General features: G+C 42.5%; 1 protein-coding gene across 3 annotated transcripts in view; it reads right to left on the bottom strand.

Annotated features, from left to right (window-relative positions):
- The window catches only part of SYTL4 (synaptotagmin like 4), a 185,663-nt gene that overhangs the window by 125,900 nt on the left and 38,839 nt on the right, over positions 1-20,924 (bottom strand). The window contains exons 1-2 of one of the 3 annotated variants that reach the window (XM_069746071.1): positions 18,562-18,879; positions 15,305-15,454 (exon numbers count right to left, since the gene is read on the bottom strand). In XM_069746071.1, the coding sequence (XP_069602172.1) occupies positions 15,305-15,423 (119 nt within the window). In that variant the 5' untranslated portion in view covers positions 15,424-15,454; positions 18,562-18,879. Of the gene's footprint in view, positions 1-3,661; positions 5,092-15,304; positions 15,455-18,561; positions 18,880-20,924 lie in introns of those variants that run through there. The other 2 variants (XM_069746070.1, XM_069746074.1) reach the window with 2 other exon arrangements.

Below are 20,924 nucleotides of genomic sequence, written 5' to 3'. Positions count from 1 at the left end.
ACAGGCGCAGTATAACCCCGTGTAGGCCCGTTACACATAAGGGAGGGAGCGGTATAGTTGTGGGGTAGTCGGATTCCTGTCTGTGAAGCCGGCACTTGGGGTCTCTTAGGGTGCATAACTTGTATTCTGTGAGTTGTGGCCCATATTGTGTTGGGAGAGAAAATTCTGTCATTTTTTGCATAAGTTATAAAGAAAAGCTGGTTTAATATCATATTGTGCCCTGAGTCATTCATAGCAGCGCCGTATTCTGTTCTCGAGCAGCGACCGGCATAACGGTCATTACACCTACATAGTGTATTCTTGTTATTTTTGTCATTCACAGCGCCCTCTTTTATTACATAGTCCCTTCTCTTAAATATAAAATGACTGCTGATGGAGCAACCGGTGACCAGTCCATCAGCCATCATTGCATTATATATCTAACAAGAGAGGACGAACGCTAATAAAGACAGGGCTTTATATAATCCGATATGTAAGGGACGGAGGTATACATAACAAGAGTGGGCACTGTGTAATAAGAGATGGCAATATGCATAATAAAGGAGACAATGTAAGATATATACATGTATGTGTGTGGCTATCCTTCTGTATTATTTCAAAACACTCTTTTTCGGTGATTCCTTTGTATCTCCGTTCGTACTGCACCCATACACACAAATGATACACCATTTGAAAAGTAAACTTGGCCCCTTCAGCAAGAAAATAGCCAAACAAACCACACATCCACTATGTGATCACAAAACAGGGTGGATAAAAATCAATGTTTTTTTTTTTTTTTTTTTTTTTTTAAAAAATCGATTTTTTTTTTATTTAAATCGGATTTTTTTCAATAAACTGCTTTTTGAGGAAAATATTTTACCATCCAAAGGTTCTTCCATCATGAGATAAAGCTGAGTTGTTTAACTCAGTAGAATATAGGCTGTATATGTGTAACATTCACAATGCCATGCTCTTCCAGAGGTTTCTGTAGGATTAGTGGGCAGTTTCTCTCCTATATTATCACAGACGCTCGCTTTACTTACGCAGTTCTCAAAACTGAATTTGACTCCGCAGAGGTCCCAGCCTCTTCTCCACGGCAAAAATGTTACAACATGAACAGAGTTGAGAAAAAGACCTTAATCCTATTGTTCTACAAACCTATGAATACAGAATCAACCCCTTCAGTGCCAAGTCCAAGAAGTTAGACAATATGTTTCTGATTGTTTGGAGTGGAATAGATCTGCACAACACAAGAAGAATGTGAATCTAAGTGTGAGGAGGAGGAAGGGCAAGCAGACAAGAAAATGAAAGTGAAACTTTGAGCACAATACTGCAGCATAGCCACAGACAGACAAGTCTGGATCTGTTTGTGTGTACGATCTGAGGTTTATTACATTCTTTCCTTATAATGGCAGCAGGCCGTAAAAGAGACCCAGTTTGGGAATATTTTAATGAAGCTCCTTCGCCTATCGGTAAGGCTGACTCATCTTCATCACCGCACTTCTCATGATGTTGCCTCATTCGCGCCACCAGGCCTTGCATCTCTTTGTTGCATCGTTTGCATTTTGCACGCATACCTGCCTTACCGATAGGCGAGGTTTGTAGAACAATAGGATTAAGGTCTTTTTCTCAACTCTGTTCATGTTGTAACATTTTTGCCCTGAAGAAGAGGCTGGGACCTCTGCGGAGTCAAATTCAGTTAGGTAGAAACTTTGATTTAAATCACTGATTTAAATCAAGCCTTACTGACTAGTGATTAAAATCGTGATTTAAATCATGATTTAAATCAGTTAGATTTAAATCAAATCCACCCTGTCACAAAATACATTTTAAACATTAATTTTCATAAAACTGCAGTAAAGAAAAATGACCTGCAGTGGCACCACACTACCACAAGGCTGAAACAAATCCTAACATTTGTCTTGGGGGCTTTTCCAGCTTGCCGAACTCCTTGCCCAGCCGATTTCAGGCAGGTACATATAATATATTTGCTACATATGTGGAAGTAGAATAAAAGTAAAACTTTACCTGTTTAAGACTTCAGCTTTAAGGCCGGGATCACATACAGCGAGATTCGGCCGAGTCTCGCTGGTTAAAACCAAGCTCTGGCACCGGCACTCCCGAGCGGAGCGTGCGGCCGCATAGCAATACATGGAGCCGCAGGCTCCGCTCCGGAGTGCCGTGCCAGAGCTTGGTTTTAACCAGCGAGACTCGGCCGTATCTCGCTGTAGTGTGACTCCGGCCTAAAACTGAAGATATAAATGAATGCAGCCTAAAAGGGACCGGACAGGTTCTGAACCATCAGATTTTCCGTATTATTGCACAGTCATTGAAAAGTCTATCTACCTCCGGTTCCAAGTAAAAAACTGCAGCGTTGACATAACTCAGACTGCACATTGTTTCCTGATGGGAGAGATTGGTGGAAACCACCTTGCAAAAACTGAAAAAAAAAATCCAACCGTAGGGAAAAAAAAAAGGTAAAATAATCTGCAGATGTAACTTATTTTTTTTTATAGGGATATTCCCAGTTATTCTACAATGGTGTAAATACGCTCAGTTATGGGGTCAATTCTCCATTGTTTTTACTGTTAAAGTGGCACTGCTGTACAGGGAGCTGCTCCGTTCACATACATAGGGCTGTGCTGCACTTCCCTACACTGCAGATAGATGGCAGTGCTGCTGTGGAGGGAAACAAAATGCTGCTGCCACTGTTCTTTTGCAAGGTGCTGACAATCAGACTCCTTCTGATCAGTAAGGAAAATACCATTATGTTGAATGTTGGGGGATCTCCTTTAGGTTGGAGTCACACACAACATATTAAAAAAAAAAAAAAGTCTGTTTTACACGGATGACAATTGCAGAAATATTCCCTGAACAGTGATCCGTAGTATGTCATCCGTGTGCAGTGCAAGGAGGCGATTTTCTCGCATGTAAGCATCAGTGTGACATCTGTATGGCGAGATTCTCTCACTGGCTTGCAAAATGGACATAGATGGAGGCAGCCTGCTTCTAGCTGGTCTCCCACTGACGTTTCACTCCTGTTGCTACGACTTCTGTGCTCACTCACTACGGCACACTTCCTTTCGTGTCCTTTCTTAGGAGGCTGCCGCATGGGTTGAAGGCGCAGCTCCGTGTCCTTCTTTCCTTACTGAGCCGCTGATGTTCTTCCTTTTCCCTCTGTCTGCCTGACAGGTATTCCCTGGGCCGCGCCCAGTCTCCTTCTCCCTCTCCAACTCCCTTCAACTAACTGACTTCCTAACCAACCCACCAGTTTTACCCTTTGTTTAGAGTGGCCTAGTACATAGAACCCTTAGCTCCCCCTGGTGGACTGGCGTGTGAAGTGTGTGTGTGGCTGTGATACCTGGCAGGGTGAACTCCTTTGGTGCCATCAGACGTAACATCGCTCCCCCTGGGTGGAAGAACGACATTACTGCAACGACCAGGACTCTGGGGCGCTGCACATGTACATTTGACCAGCTTAATTTTCCTGACATTGACTGCGCCCCCGACAACCAATGTGCGAAAATGTTGCACGGGCCAACTAGTATATACTGATAGATAAAATATATATTTTTTTCTTCCTCTCCCCCAATGGGGGTGGTCTTTGTTGTCCTTTCACATTCTTGGGTCCTCTACCAGAGACCTGGCAGTGGGAGTTTGAAGGTTCTGCTCAGGATCTTACCTGTTCCCAGCACTGCGCTTTTCTGGACAGATAGTTCAGATGCTGCTCCTGGGATCTGCTGTAGCCATTCTTCCAACTTAGGGGTCACTGCTCCAAGTGCTCCTATAACCACTTGAATCACTGTTGCTTTCATCTTCCACATCTCTAGTTCTCCTTTGCGACCCTGGTATTTCTCCAGCTTCTCATATTCCTTCTTTCTGATGTTACTGCCACATCTATTATCATTGCTGTCTACTCGTCCTTGTCTACTATCACAATGTCTGGTTGGTTAGCCAACACCAGCTTATCCATCTGGATCTTGAAGTCCCACAGGATTTTAGCCCTTTCAGTCTCCACCACTTTTTTTCTGGGGTTTCCCACCTGGACTTAGGGGAACTTAGTCGATACGCTGTGCAGATGTTCCTGTATACAATTCCCGCTACTTGATTGTGGCGTTCGGTATACGCTGTTCTTGCATTTTGCATCCTGCCACTGTGTGTTGGACGGTTTCTGAGGTTTCTTTGCATAGTCTGCACCTTGGGTCTTGTCTTGGTGGATTCCTGCTTCTATGGATCTGGTACTTAGTGCTTGCTCTTGTGCTGCTATGACAAATGCCTCTGTGCTGTTTCGGAGTCCCGCTTTCTCCAGCCATTGGTAGGATTTCTCAATGTCAGCCACCACCATTATCTGTCGATGGTAGGTCCCATGCAGCGGCTTGTCTTGCCATGGCGCTTCATGTTCCGGTTCTTCCTTCCAGATCTGTTGTTGTTGCTGCCTTAGGTTTTCTCTCAGCATCTCATCTTTTTTGTGCCAGTTTCCTGATGTATTCTTATGGTTACATATTCATATGATATGGTGGTGTTTCTTTGCTGAGTCTTGGCAGTTGATCTTTGAGATTGATGGTATTTAGTTTATCTAAGATCTTCTGTTTCAGATCAGCTGCAGTGCTCTCTAGTTGCAGGATTGGATCAGGATCTTCAGGGGGTTGCACATGTGGTTCTTCCAGGTCTTCATGTGGGGTGGATCTGCAGTGCAGTTGATTCATCTCAAGTTGTGATAATAGCTTTCTCTTTATGATATTGAAACGTTGGGTGACTAGTCGTTTCTCAGTCAGTGGACATGCAGGTCTTGTATCCATCCGGAGTTTCCTCGTATGCTTCAAATATCCCCTCTTATTTGGTCTGCTGTTATAGTAGCATTGTATCAGATCCAGATTCCCTTGCCTTGTCCATGAATGTCTTTAGAAATACCCTGGTTTAGGGAAAGAGGAAAAAGAAACAAGTGCGGCGCTTCCTCTGAGCGGAATACGTTTTTACCAACAGTCAAAAAAAATTATTTTAATTGTGGTTATGCTCACCTTTTATTGGTAAGAAATGCACGTTGAGATTCTCAAGGAATCAATTCTTTGGACAACTCTTCTCCGTATTTTGTATAATCCAATAAGGTGTGCGGATCACTTTGGAGAACTATGTGTTGATCCTGCTTCGGATCCACATAGGTGGCGACTTCAAAGGAGAAATAAACTCCAAGCAAATGTGGCACTAAGCACCTACGGATTTTTCGAATGCATCCACTTCCAGTGAAAAAATGTTAATAAAAATTCATTTATTTTCTCAAAATAAAAAAATAAAATATATTTGTAAAATATTTTTAATATAAAAAAATATTGGTATATTTTAACCCCTTTACCCCCAAGGGTGGTTTGCACGTCAATGACCAGGCCAATTTTTACAATTCTGACCACTGTCCCTTTATGAGGTTATAACTCCGAAACGCTTCAACGGATCCTGGTGATTCTGACATTGTTTTCTCGTGACATATTGTACTTCATGATAGTGGTAAAATTTCTTTGATAGTACCTGCGTTTATTTGTGAAAAAAACGGAAATTTGGCGAAAATTTTGAAAATTTCGCAATTTTCAAACTTTGAATTTTTATGCAATTAAATCACAGAGATATGTCACACAATATACTTAATAAGTAACATTTCCCACATGTCTCCTTTACATCAGCACAATTTTGGAACCAATTTTTTTTTTTGTTAGGGAGTTATAAGGGTTAAAAGTTGACCAGCAATTTCTCATTTTTACAACACCATTTTTTTTAGGGACCACGTCTCATTTGAAGTCATTTTGAGGGGTCTATATGATAGAAAATGCCCAAGTGTGACACCATTCTAAAAACTGCACCCCTCAAGGTGCTCAAAACCACATTCAAGAAGTTTATTAACCCTTCAGGTGTTTAATAGGAATTTTTGGAATGTTTAAATAAAAATGAACATTTAACTTTTTTACACAAAAAATTTACTTCAGCTCCAATTTGTTTTATTTTACCAAGGGTAACAGGAGAAAATGGACCCCAAAAGTTGTTGTCCAATTTGTCCTGAGTACGCTGATACCCCATATGTGGCAGTAAACCACTGTTTGGGCGCATGGGAGAGCTCGGAAGGGAAGGAGCGCCGTTTGACTTTTCAATGCAAAATTGACAGGAATTGAGATGGGACGCCATGTTGCGTTTGGAGAGCCACTGATGTGCCTAAACATTGAAACCCCCCACAAGTGACACCATTTTGGAAAGTAGACCCCCTAAGGAACTTATCTGGATGTGTGGTGAGCACTTTGACCCACCAAGGGCTTCACAGAAGTTTATAATGCAGAACCGTAAAAATAAAAAATCATATTTTTTCACAAAAATTATATTTCTGCCCCCAATTTTTTATTTTTCCAAGGGTAAGAGAAGAAATTGGACCCCAAAAGTTGTTGTCCAATTTGTCCTGAGTACGCTGATACCCCATATGTGGGGGGGAACCACCGTTTGGGCGCATGGGAGGGCTCGGAAGGGAAGGAGCGCCATTTGGAATGCAGACTTAGATGGAATGGTCTGCAGGCGTCACATTGCGTTTGCAGAGCCCCTAATGTACCTAAACAGTAGAAACCCCCCACAAGTGACCCCATATTGGAAACTAGACCCCTCAATGAACTTATCTAGATGTGTTATGAGAACTTTGAACCCCCAAGTGTTTCACTACAGTTTATAACGCAGAGCCGTGAAAATAAAAAATCTTTTTGTTTTCCCACAAAAATTATTTTTTAGCCCCCAGTTTTGTATTTTCCCAAGGGTAACAGGAGAAATTGGTCCACAAAAGTTGTTGTCCAATTTGTCCTGAGTACGCTGATACCCCATATGTGAGGGTAAATCCCTGTTTGGGCACACAGGAGAGCTCGGAAGGGAAGGAGCACTGTTTTACTTTTTCAACGCAGAATTGGCTGGAATTGAGATCGGACGCCATGTCGTGTTTGGAGAGCCCCTGATGTGCCGAAACAGTGGAAACCCCCCAATTATAACTGAAACCCTAATCTAAACACACCCCTAACCCTAATTCCAACGGTAACCCTAACCACACCTCTAACCCTGACACACCCCTAACCCTAATCCCAACCCTATTCCCAACTGTAAATGTAATCTAAACCCTAACCCTAACTTTAGCCCCAACCCTAACTGTAGCCCCAACCCTAACCCTAGCCCTAACCCTAACCCTAGCCCTAACCCTAACCCTAGCCCTAACCCTAGCCCTAACCCTAACCCTAGCCCTAATGGGAAAATGGAAATAAATACATTTTTTTTTATTTTTCCCTAACTAAGAAGGTGATGAAGGGGGGTTTGATTTACTTTTATAGCGAGTTTTTTAGCGGATTTTTATGATTGGCAGCCGTCACACACTGAAAGACCCTTTTTATTGCAAAAAATATTTTTTGCAATACCACATTTTGAGAGCTATAATTTTTCCATATTTTAGTCCACAGAGTCATGTGAGGTCTTGTTTTTTTGCGGGACGAGTTGACGTTTTTGTTGAAAACATTTCGGGCACGTGACATTTTTTGATCGCTTTTTATTCCGATTTTTGTGAGGAAGAATGACCAAAAACCAGCTATTCATGAATTTCTATTGGGGGAGGCGTTTATACCGTTCCGCGTTTGGTAAAATTGATAAATCAGTTTTATTCTTCGGGTCAGTACGATTACAGCGATACCTCATTTATATCATTTTTTTATGGTTTGGCGCTTTTATACGATAAAAACTATTTTACAGAAAAAATAATTATTTTTGCATCGCTTTATTCTCAGGACTATAACTTTTTTATTTTTTTGCTGATGATGCTGTATGGCGGCTCGTTTTTTGCGGGACAATATGACGCTTTCAGTGGTACCATGGTTATTTATATCTGTCCTTTTGATCGCGTGTTATTCCACTTTTTGTTCGGCGGTATGATAATAAAGCGTTGTTTTTTGCCTCGTTTTTTTTTTTTTTTCTTACGGTGTTTACTGAAGGGGTTAACTAGTGGGACAGTTTTATAGGTCGGGTCGTTACGGACGCGGCGATACTAAATATGTGTACTTTTATTGGGTTTTTTTTTTTCTATTTAGATGAAGAAATGTATTTATGGGAATAATATTTTTTTTTTTTATTATTTTGGAATATTTTTTTTTATTTTTTTTACACATTTGGAAAATTTTTTTTTACTTTTTTACTTTGTCCCGGGGGGGACATCACAGATCAGTGATCTGACAGTTTGCACAGCACTCTGTCAGATCACCGATCTGACATGCAGCGCTGCAGCCTTCACAGTGCCTGCTCTGAGCAGGCTCTGTGAAGCCACCTCCCTCCCTGCAGGACCCGGATCCGCGGCCATCTTGGATCCGGGGCTGGAGGGAGCAGGGAGGGAGGTGAGACCCTCGCAGCAACGCGATCACATCGCGTTGCTCCGGGGGTCTCAGGGAAGCCCGCAGGGAGCCCCCTCCCTGCGCGGTGCTTCCCTGCACCGCCGGCACATCGCGATCATCTTTGATCGCGGTGTGCCAGGGGTTAATGTGCCGGGGGCGGTCCGTGACCGCTCCTGGCACATAGTGCCGGATGTCAGCTGCGATAAGCGCGGCCGATCGGCTATGACGTACTATCCCGTCCAGGGTCAGATAAGCCCAGGGCACCTCGACGGGATAGTACGTCTAAGGTCACAGAGGGGTTAAAGTACTGTATTTTAAAAATATTTTACAAATATATTTTATTTTGAGAAAATAAATGAATTTTATTAACATTTTTTCACTGGAAGTGGATGCATTCGAAAAATCCGTAGGTGCTTAGCGCCACATTTGCATGGAGTTTATTTTTCCTTGTCCATGAATGGTTTGTTCCAGCAGCCCATTTATCATCAGATTGCCCTGGTCCCTCAACATCGACGCGGACCTGGTTTATCCGGGCGACGTCCGAGCTGGCATGACTCTCTGTTCGTGACACTCATGTTTATTGAGGTAGGCACCATAGTGTTAGTAATCTTGGCCAAGGACCACTACTGGTATATTATTTCCAACAGGGCAGAGCCAGATTGGTGGTTGTGCACCTTAACCACTATGCTATAACAGCCACCTAGGGTCGATATTGTAGTGTATTACGGTATTAGGAGCCTTGGTATATCATTTATTTACTTTTCCACAGGTAAGATTTGAACCCCAGTCTCCCATGTCATAGGCAGTGTAATTAGTGATGAGCGAGTATACTCGTTACTCGAGATTTCCCAGCATGCTTGGGGGTCCTCAGAGTATTTTTTTTTAGTGCTCGGAGATTTAGTTTTCCTCACCTCAGCTGAATGATTTACATCTGTTAGCCAGCTTGATTATATGTGGGGATTCCCTAGCAACCAGGCAACCCCCACATGTACTTATGCTGGGTATCAGATGTAAATCATTCAGCTGCGGCGATGAAAACTAAATCTCCGAGCACTAAAAAATACTTGGAGGACACCCGAGCGTACTCGAAAAATCTCAAGTAACGAGTATATTCGCTCATCACTAGTAATTAACCATTACACTATACCAGCCACCATTTATATCTGAAGCTTTGTCACCATAAAAGAAGAGGGGCCCGACACACTTCTTGCACAGGGGCCCCAAGCTATTAGTGTCCGCCCCTGCTAAAATGTATAGAATCAAAAGACACCAGTGCTTTTCTTGGAATACAAAAAACAATATTAAATTAACTGAGTTATACACCAACAACAAGAGAAATAGATCTCTATTGTGAAAATATCTCAAATTACCGTATTTTCTGGTGTATAAGACGACCCCCAACTTTTCCATATAAAATATGGAATTTGGGATATACCCACCGTATAAGACAGGGGTCATCTTATACAGCGTGTGCGGTGCGGATGGTTCCCAGGATCTGGAGGAGAGGAGACTCTCCTTCAGGCTCTGGGATCCATATTCATGTAAATAATCTATATATATAATTGTCTAAGGGTTTTTCTGTCTGTCTGTCTGTCTGTCCTGGAAATCCACCAGGCCTCGACCAATCAGCGACGGGCACAGCATGGCGACAATGATGTCATAAAGGTTGCCTCGACCAATCAGCGACGGGCACAGTGTGCCGCGAATTCGCTTCGACCAATCAGAGACAGGCACAGTATCAACGTAGATGTCATAATGGTTGCCATGGCGACGATGATGTCATAAAGGTTGCCTCGACCAATCAGCGACGGGCACAGTCTGCCGCGAATTCTGGAATCATCATTGTCCATATACTAACGGGACATGCATATTCTAGAATACCCGATGCGTTAGAATCGGGCCACAATCTAGTAAAGAAGAAAAATAAAAAATATGGATATACTCACCCTTGGACGGCTCCTGGCTCTCAGCAGTGCAGGCGGCGGCCTCTGTTCCTAAGAATGCATTGAGCGTAGGACCTGCGATGACGTCGCGGTCACACAACCGGTCACAGGACCGCGACGTCATCGCAGGTCCTACACTCAATGCATTCTTAGGAACAGAGGCCGCCGCCTGCACTGCTGAGAGCCAGGAGCCGTCCAAGGGTGAGTATATCCATATTTCTTATTTTTATTCTTTATTTTTTTACATGAATATGGATCCCAGGGCCTGAAGGAGAGTCTCCTCTCCTTCAGACCCTGGGAACCATCCAGGATCGTTCCCTGCACACGCCGTACCTGGCGTATAAGACGACCCCCGACTTTTGAGACGATTTTCAGGGGTTAAAAAGTCGTCGGAAAATATGGTATGTTATCGGACAATACCGTAAGTTTATATATAAACTAGAGGTCTCAATAAAGAATTAAGGGGTTTATTAATGAAAATATATACATTTTATTGCACATATTAAACAGACAAAAATAGAAAGGGTATTTACGTGTTAGAAGGAGCTTAAAAATCAACGGTATAATGAAAAGTTGGTTAGTATGACACCGGATAGAAAAACAGTCGTGTAACATGCCACTATCACACAGGGCAGAAAAGCAATAGATGATTCTAGCTCACCATATCTGACCAGTCATCAGGTCATACAATATCTGATGTAAAAGCTATACCTAAAATAGACCTGTATTAACCCTTATCCGGCTGAATAGGTACAATTGTAACTATTCCGTTTTAAAATTGCAATAACTTTTTTTTGAAAAGACGTAGAGGGCTGAAATTTCGTGACATCTCTACATTTTTGGTCCAGAATATATTGGCCAAATTTCAATAAAATATCTCCACCCGCTTCCGAGATAAGGGGTCGAGATCTTTTTGCATCCATAACAAGCTGCATAGGTACAAATGTACCTCATATATTTTGAATGAAGATAATGCAAGGGAAAAAGCATAAATTTTTTTTTAATGATAATGCTATTTAACTATTATAAACAAGTAAAAAACTGTTCATTTACATTATAAAAGAAAATGTAAGAAACTTTTTTTTATTGATTTTCTTTGCAAGTAATGCATGTTGGCTTTGCTACAGAGTGTTCATCGCAAATGGGTTTCACACAAACCACACAAGACTTTCTAGTCTTGCGTTGTTTTCGCCTCAGGTCTCTGCAGACATAGCAACTACCAACAACAGGGGAGGGTCCACGACTACCATGAGGTATTTTGGGGCCAGCTGCTGGCTGCGATGCTACCACAATGCATCGTCCAAGCACCATTTCTACTGCACCTCGAAGAAAATGGTTTCTCATTATCATTTTGTTTGTACTACGATCTTCAATTGCAATCATACACAGCTGATTTGCGAGATCTTTCAGGAACTTTCTTCGTTGATCCTTTGCCCTGAAGCTTGGATTGTGTTCTCTGTAGATGATGTAGGATGCTAACCCACTGACATCAATCATATTGTAGAAAAATGCCAAAGTCCAACGTGATGTTCGTCGTTTCACAGTGTACTCTCCCAACATTTTATCCATAACATCAACGCCACCTTTTGTTATGTTGTAGTATTTTATTATCTCTGGCTTGGCTGCTAGTGTCTCTTCAACTTCTCCCGTCATGTGCATAGATGATAGAAGCACGACTGATTTGTTCTTCTTTGGTACATATGAACAGACTGTTGCATCATGATTGTAGGCAAAATTTGTCGAGTATACAGGCCTTTCTTTGGCAGGCTGCATGTTGTTAGGTAGGAACCTTTTGTTTTTTCTCACTGTACCAACTAGTGTCATGTTCCAGGAGTTCAATACCTTAGCTAGTTCCATGGTTGTAAAGAAGTTATCGGTGGTGACATTTCTTCCAGAGCCTTTATACGAGCTCACTAGGTCCAATACTGTTCGTTCTCCAATGTTTACTTGTCGAGGACCATCAGTTGGTTTCCCAGTGTAGAGCTGACCTTGTAAAGGGTAGGCATTTGATGAGTCACAAGCCCAGAAAATCTTTATGCCATATTTAGCTGGTTTTGAAGGTATATACTGGGTAAATTTAGTATGACCTCTAAATGGAAATAATTGCTCGTCGACGGTGATACAATGATATGGCTTGTAGGCTCTCTCCAGATTACTGTTCAGCATTGTCCAGATGTCCCGTATTGGTGCAGCTTTATCTGTTTGCACACGTTCTGCACGTGTATTTTCGTTGTCAAACCTGATAAATCTGAGTATCATCTTGAAGCGGTCACGAGACATGGCTGCACGTATAAGAGGCAGAGCAGCAACATTCCACATTTCCTCCAGATTCTCTTTGTTGGCTCTGTGCACACCAGCAGCAATCAGTATGCCCAAAAATGCATGAAGTTCAGTTTCAGTAAATTGCTTGAATGTTTTTTGTGGTGGCCGTTTGGAAGAATCAGGAAAACGTTGTACCAGTTCGTTGTTGTAAGCATCACAAACTCTCTTGGCCTTTCGATTCGTTTCCCGTAATATGATGTCACACATCTCGGGAGTCATGATGGACTTGAATAGCTCTTTTGCTGTATATAGGTTGCTGATTGCTGCAGGGCCACCTCTTTGTCGTAGGACATTACGAGATTTTGTTTGTGCATTTGGCAGTGGATTACTGCACCATTGAGTTTCATCCTTAGCAGTCCAAATGTCGCCTGCACTTTGAGGCACAGAATCATCCTCAACACTTTCGTCTGATTCGTATTCATTTTCATGCTCTATGACCATTTCTTGTTCAATGTCTGAATCTTCTTCAGTAACATCCACTTGTGGTACATAGTTTTCATCATCAGATGGAACATATGGTTCATCCTCATGCTCAGAATCAGATTCTTCTAGCATTCGCATTATTTCGTCAGACGTAAATCTGTAAATATGAAAAAATGTAAAATAAATAATTTTCCGAAATACTACATTATTGGCTTTTCACAAAATTATACTAACCTGCAAACACGTTTTCTTGGATTATGGCGGAAACTAGATCCAGCATTACTATCACTCATGATGACTTGCTAGATGAATTTTGGCTTCGTATTTTGTGCTGAATATAAATAAAACATCGTAAAACAATATGTAGATACTAATTATTATCCATTTTTCGTATAAAAATTATACCTATAGTGATAAGTTTCATACAAAATATATGTAAGCCAAGTCCAGGCTGAAAGACAATTTGACTGTTCTGTCCCCACATAATGAGAATAAAGGTATAACTGGCTGTTAGATGCTGTGAGACTTTCCTACCTTCGTTTCCAAGAAATTGAAGACTTCACAAGCCTAGAAATGTGTGCTCACAGCAATGAGATGAACAGCAAAATGGCTAATGAGAGGAGGGAGGCAGGAAGACAAGTAGAAGCCACTCCCAGTTTGAATTAACTTAATTGACAGCAACATAAGTGACCAGTAACAACACTGAACAATAGACATCAGCATAACATTTGTAGCTGAATGAACTTTAGTTTCTGAAACCAAGTAAAGTCTTCCCACAGTGGAGGTATATGTGAAGGTACAATTGTACCTATGCAGCCTGTTAAGGTTGTAAAATTATGCAGCCTGACAAGGGTTAAAGGAGCAGTAAGCCCATGTGTAAAGTAAATATCAGCTATACCTATGGCTACTGTTGCTCCTGATCGTAACCTGATAAAAAATAAATGGTTGGTGGACAAATCTGCCCGAGCAAAAGCATATAATTAAAGTTAAAGTATAGAGTTATTTACCTTGGGACATAATGACTACCGTGTGTGGGAGTGCCGGGAGACACGCAGGAGCCTCAACACGCGTTTCACCGCCTTCGAATGTGAAGACAAAGCCAAGGCGGGGAAACGCGAGTCGAGGCTCCTGCATGTCTTCCGGCACCCCCCGCACACGGTAGTCATTATGTCCCAAGGTAAATAACTCTATACTTTAACTTTCATTATATACTTTTGCTCGGGCAGATTATATAAATTTACGGTATTGTCCGATAACATAGTTGAGATATTTTCACAATAGAGATTCTATTTCTCTTGTTGTTGGTGTATTGCTTTAGTCCTAAGGGGCAAAGTCCCATTTGCCCACGGTGACGCTTTTATAGGTTTATATTAAATTGAGATACATACAATTACTATAAAGTAATAAATGGTAAATAAAGGCATAGCAAAATTGCTAAATTTGCTTTGCCATTAAATCGTTACTGTCACTTCACTGTAATTTATGAGATAATTGTTTCTACATTTATGAGCCTCTTCTCCTCCTGACGTCTAATCTCATCATTTACTCAGAAAAACATCTCAAATGTGTCTTAGTCAAAGTTAGATGGACTTCCAGCACAGTAAGGTTACAGCCAGCTATAAAAGGCTATAAGGAAGGGAGTTAGGAGAAGGATTAAGGAGCAAAGTAATAGAGCAATCAGAGGTAGAAAGGCAGACTCACTGTTAGCGAGAGTGAGGTAACATATGCCAGAGCTGGATTCACAGATACACTGCTCAGTACTGTAGTGTCCTCCAGGATGCAGATGCTGCTACTTCTGAAGGTGTCTCACTTACAGACAGGAGCACTGGAATTCATCATGTCCATGTGTGCTGTGTATCGGACGCTCCATCCACTAGTTCACAGAATTGAAAATTACAGATAGAGCCTGCAGAAGGGAAAACTGATGAAAATGCAGGATACAAGTCAGGTAATGGTCATATATATTGTGTTATTCCTCATGTACACACAGGACGTCTAAGCCCTGAATGACTGCAGGGGAAGGTGTAAGTGCATCATTTACAAGTCCAACAATTGTGAACATTTCTTTCAGCCGTTACTTATTTTTACCCGTTTCTTGCTAGTTTGGGTGACAATATACCTGATCAATATAACCTGGGAAGGAATTGTTACGGGTTTATCTATGAAGGAGCTGCCATAGTGCAGGTCACCACAGTCTCCTAGATGATGTACCTAAAATGAAATGTCCAATAAAGCAGAGGCTGTGTCCTCCCTCACCTGACCCGACGATCCTCCACTCTCCGCAGGTCTTCGTCTCGCTGGAGAACTTGCAGGATAAAATCTTTTTCCATCTCTGACAAGTAGGACAGATTTACCATTTCTTGATTTTGGGTCATGGTTGCTCCTCAGTTCTCACTATACAGACACCTAGGAAAAGAATAGAAACAATATTGTCATCGCGGTGTACGGAGTGTCATGTCAACTAATGAAGGGTTGCACAATACTTGTCACCATTAAGATAACATCTCTGCTTGATGGCAGTGAGACATTAGGCCCTTATCCTGCCCAGACAGCGATTACAAGGCCTCAGTGCAGTAGTCAGTGGTCTAAAGGTACCGTCACACTGAACGATATCGCTAGCGATCTGTGACGTTGCAGCGTCCTGGCTAGCGATATCGTTCAGTTTGACACGCAGCAGCGATCAGGCCCCTGCTGTGATGTCGTTGGTCGGTGCAGAAAGTCCAGAACTTTATTTCGTCGCTGGACTCCCTGCAGACATCGCTGAATCGGCGTGTGTGACGCCGATTCAGCGATGTCTTCACTGGTAACCAGGGTAAACATCGGGTTACTAAGCGCAGGGCCGCGCTTAGTAACCCGATGTTTACCCTGGTTACCATCATAAAAGTAAAAAAAACAAACACTTCATACTTACCTTCCGCTGTATGTCCCCGGCGCTGGGCTTTCCTGCACTGACTGTGAGCACAGCGGCCGGAAAGCAGAGCAGTGACGTCACCGCTCTGCTTTCCGGCTGCTGTGGTCACAGTCAGTGCATTAAAGCACAGCGCCGGGGACAGACAGCGGAAGGTAAGTATGTAGTGTTTGTTTTTTTTACTTTTATGATGGTAACCAGGGTAAACATAGGGTTACTAAGCGCGGCCCTGCGCTTAGTAACCCGATGTTTACCCTGGTTACCGGCATCGTTGGTTGCTGGAGAGCGGTCTGTGTGACAGCTCTCCAGCGACCAAACAGCGACGCTGCAGCGATCAACATCGTTGTCGGTATCGCTGCAGCGTCGCTGAGTGTGAAGGTACCTTAATGTGAGCTAAATGTGTCTCCTGTCGTGGACAAACAGGCCACCTCCAAACCGTCTCGGATTCAGCGAGACTCTCAGTCCCGTGTCCAGTCACATCTCAGCTGTTCTCCCGCCTTCTATACTCACCTCTCCGATGCCTTCATTGCTCCCGCAGCTCCTACTCTGGGGTGGGCCAGCCTCTCCCTGCATAAATTAAATTTAATCACTCGCCATTGAGTCTCCCGAGACGCAAACTCTCTATGTTCACAGGCGGCAGCGTTCCCACTGAGCCACAGCTCATAATTATACATGTAGGAGATTTTGGTTATCTTGGCCTCTACAGCAGGCAGGGAACTTAGAAGCAGAAAATACAACAACATTGAATACAGCAGTGGATTCTTTTGTACCTGTATTCGTAGGTGAAACAGTCAGATTTTTGTTCCTATAAAACTACCATATATACTCGAGTATAAGCCGACCCGAGTACAAGCCGAGGCACCTAAATTTTGCCACAGAAAACTGAGTAAGCTTATTGACTCGAGTATAAGCACGGTATGTATTATCCCCCTATCCCTGACCTGGTATGTGTGGCTCCCCCCGGTCCCGCATGGCTTGGCTCCCCCCGTCTTACTCACCCTCCTCATGCCGTCGCTGTATCTCCGTTGTCCCGGCACTGACAGTTCTTCCGTTTGACAGCGGCATTTAAGTAGTTAATAGGTGCGGGCGGATCGCGAATCCACCTGCGCCTATTGCGGGCACATGTCAGCTGTTCAAAACAGCTGACATGTCCCGACTTTGATGCGGGTTCACCGCCGGAGCCCACATCAAAGCGGCGGTTCTGCCATCGGACATACTATTCCATCTGATGGCAGAAAGAGGTTAATTACATGTGGGGGATGGAAACTGCGCGCATCTAGAATGGTATTTCCAGCCATGGATTTTCTATAGGTTTTTCTTTGAACAATATGCTGATCACTGCCCATTAATTCTAAATCTAAAAAAAGTGATTTTTTTTTTTCAGAATGGTATGTATGAGTGAACTGAAAGTTGAATTGATTATCATTTAGGTATAGAATGAAATTGGAAATATCAGAACTTTCACCTTGCCACACAAACATTAGGTCATCTATGTATCTGAGATAGATACTTAGATACAAGTAGCGCTTCTAACCCTATAGATCTTGCAGCACATAATGATACAATGCCACCCTTCTGTATCGCTGTCTATAAATATAATAAATGATATAATATCTGCGCTAGATTTACCCCCTCTATAGATCAATGGTAAAAAAGTGACCGCTTAAAAATACATTAGGCTGGGTTCACATTGCGCTAGGTGTGTCCGTCTAACGGACTCGTTTTTAAGTAGTAAAAACGCAATGTAACGCACATACTAACGCGCCCATAGACTTGCATTGTCTGACGCATCGTGACGCATCCCTAAATTGGTATGCGTTTGTCACATAACGTTTTTTTTCTGACGGACCTTCAACGCGGCTTGCAGCGTTTTCGGGTCCGGCCAAGCTAACGCACTACTAACGGAAGCGTTCATTCTGCCATAGAAGGCTATGGCAAACGCAGTCAGACGCAAATCATGAAAAATTTCCAAATAGAACCACACGTTTTAATAGCGTTTGAGGGTGGTCACATGTGGTCATGTGACAGGAAATGTGACTTCGGCCATTAAAATATCCCACTCACACAAAGTCTCCTGCACGTGACAGAGTGTTTTGCCGTAGCTAAATTGTAAGTACATTTCTATATATTATATATCTCTGTATACATCATGGGAGTCTGTAATGTCCGTCGGATGTGTGTGTACTAAAAATGTATTGTTTTGTTGCACACAGATGTCGGATACAGATGTCAGCAGCAGCACAAAAAAAAAGAACAACTTTATTGACAGTGACAAACGCAGACAAACGGATACTTCGTAAACGGACATCAAAATGAAAAAACGCGATCACATGCGTTAACGCTAGCGTTACCGTGACGACGAATTTCACATATTTTTGCTCCGTTTCTGTACATGCGTTTAACGCATCCGTTTGACGCCATGTACTTGACGCAATGTGAACCTAGCCTAACGACCACACTGTAAAGAAATGACCAAAAATTGGAAAATTTTGAAGAATTCTTCTATTAAGTTGACTGCAATTGCAGTAATAGTCACATAACCAATAACTAAAAACCTAGAGATAGCGAGACCCACATTTAGGAGGTGAAAAGAGTAAGTTTATACCTAGTGCGCCTGCAACAATAGTATGGAGTCTTCTGCTTCTCTCTCCGTGTGCGTTATGAAAGTCCAGCTTCAGGAAATACCGCGTGTTGCCTTCGGATGAGCAGATTATGGGCGCTGCCCCGGCCGGTGGCAGAACACCCTAAGCTCGCTTCTTGTGTAGAGTGAATTAGCGCTGCCAAATTAAGCCGCTTGGTTCTCTGACAGTGCAGGACCTTACGTGACGTCACGGTCACATGATTGCTCACGTGGCTAGCTAAGGAAAGTGCAATGGACCAATTCCAACGCGTTTCGGAATCAACTTATTCCTTCATCAGGGATCTATGTATATGGCATAGACAGAAAAAGAGGATTTTTGTCAGTATAGATGGAACATTCTTCCCACCAAACCATCTGGCACCCATTGCCACTCCACTAATTTGCAAAAAAAACTTTCCATTAAACATGAAATAATTGTGGCTTGAGTAGAAAAAATAAAACTAATTTTAATATACTCCTTTTGCTCTGATGTATATGAGCTATACTTGTCTAAGTGATGTTGAACAGCTAAAATATCTACATGCTGAGGGATGCAAGTATACAGAGATGATACATCACACGTAGCCATAAGTATTTGTTAGACCACACAAGATTTTGGAACATTTTAAGGGTATGTGCACACGTAGGTTGGATCTCTGTGGATTTTTCCGCACCTGTTTTTGTAAATCCGCAGGTAATCCTTACTGCGGATTTACCACGGTTTTTGTGCGGATTCCTATTGTGGAGCAGGTGTAAACCGCAACGGAATCCGCACAAATAATTGACATGCTGCAGAATGAAAACCGCTGTGTTTCCGCGCGTTTTTTTCTGCAGCATGTGCACTGCGGATTTTGTTTTCCATAAGTTTACTTCGTACTGTAAAAGCATGGAAAACTGCTGCAGATCCGCAGCATCAAAACCGCAGTGTGTGCACATACCCTAAGAACATCACGAGATTCTTGTAAAAAAACAGGAATACGTTGGACCAACGGCTGTAAAGCGGTGTCCAACCATGCGCCTAAATGTTCGTTAAGCGAACCAATTCCGGACACAATTGGTCTCAACGTAATTGGGGCCACAGATTTATGAGTTTTTGGCAGTCCATGTATGATGGGAATTACTGGCGATGAAACCAAGAAAATCAGGTTATTTTTAGAAAAAAATTCCAAGCGAATAACCTTCAGCAGGGACAGGGAAGATGGTTAAAATTGATGGGAAGATGGATGGAACCAAATACAGGACCGTTCTTGAAGAAAACCTGTTGGAGTCTGCAAAAGACCTGAGACTGGGACGGAGATTTGTCTTCCAACAAGACAGTGATCCCAAACATTAAGCAAAATCTAGCTGTTTGCCAAGGAAGAATGGGCAAGAATTTTAGTCTCTCGATGTACAAAACTGATAGAGACACATGACTTACAGCTGTAATTGCAGCAAAAGGTGGTGCAACAAAGTATTAAGTTAAAGAGCCAAATAATATTGCACGCCCCACTTTTCAGTTTTTGAATTTCCACAAAAATTTAAAATAACCAATAACCAACTTCACAACTCTGTTCCACTTGTTGATTCTTCACCAAAAATTTACATTTGGTATCTTTATGTTTGAGGCATGATACGTGGGAAAAGGTTAAAAAGTTCCAGGGGGCCGAATACTTTTGCAAGTCACTGCACCTAAAAGGTCCATGGCTTTTCAGACACACGCTGGAGGCTTTTCTGACCCCCCTCTTCACTCTGCCTAGAAAGCTCTTCACTCTCTTAGCCTGCAGGCAACTCCCTCTCTCCTGCTATATAGTTGTAATGTGAGCCCAGTGTGCCAGCGACACTCACTAGAGTCGCTGAGCAATTTATATGGCTCTGTGCTGCGAAAGCCAGACTGTGTAAACCCCTCATCCCCCCTCCCGCCTGATACTAGCTAAAACTGGTACAGGCTGTCCACAATGCATGGGACTCTTTTGTTCTTTTAAAGTTATACATACTGGCACCAATCAGGGCTAGAGATATAAGGATTATACAGTGGGGCAAAAAAGTATTTAGTCAGTCAGCAATAGTGCAAGTTCCACCACTTAAAAAGATGAGAGGCGTCTGTAATTTACATCATAGGTAGACCTCAACTATGGGAGACAAACTGAGATAAAAAAATCCAGAAAATCACATTGTCTGTTTTTTTATCATTTTTTTTGCATATTATGGTGGAAAAGAAGTATTTGGTCAGAAACAAACATGTTGTGAATTCTGTGGCTGAGTTCACTTCTGTGGTCACAAGTGGTATTGCAGTCTCTGGGCTTCCTCCCTCAGGTGTTTTGGTGAGCTCGTTGGCTGCCTTGCTATTTAGCTCCACCTAAGTCTGTCTT

Source organism: Ranitomeya imitator, chromosome 2, assembly GCF_032444005.1.
Source record: "Ranitomeya imitator isolate aRanImi1 chromosome 2, aRanImi1.pri, whole genome shotgun sequence".
NCBI lineage: Eukaryota > Metazoa > Chordata > Amphibia > Anura > Dendrobatidae > Ranitomeya > Ranitomeya imitator.
This window is presented reverse-complemented; position numbering and strand designations above follow the sequence as displayed.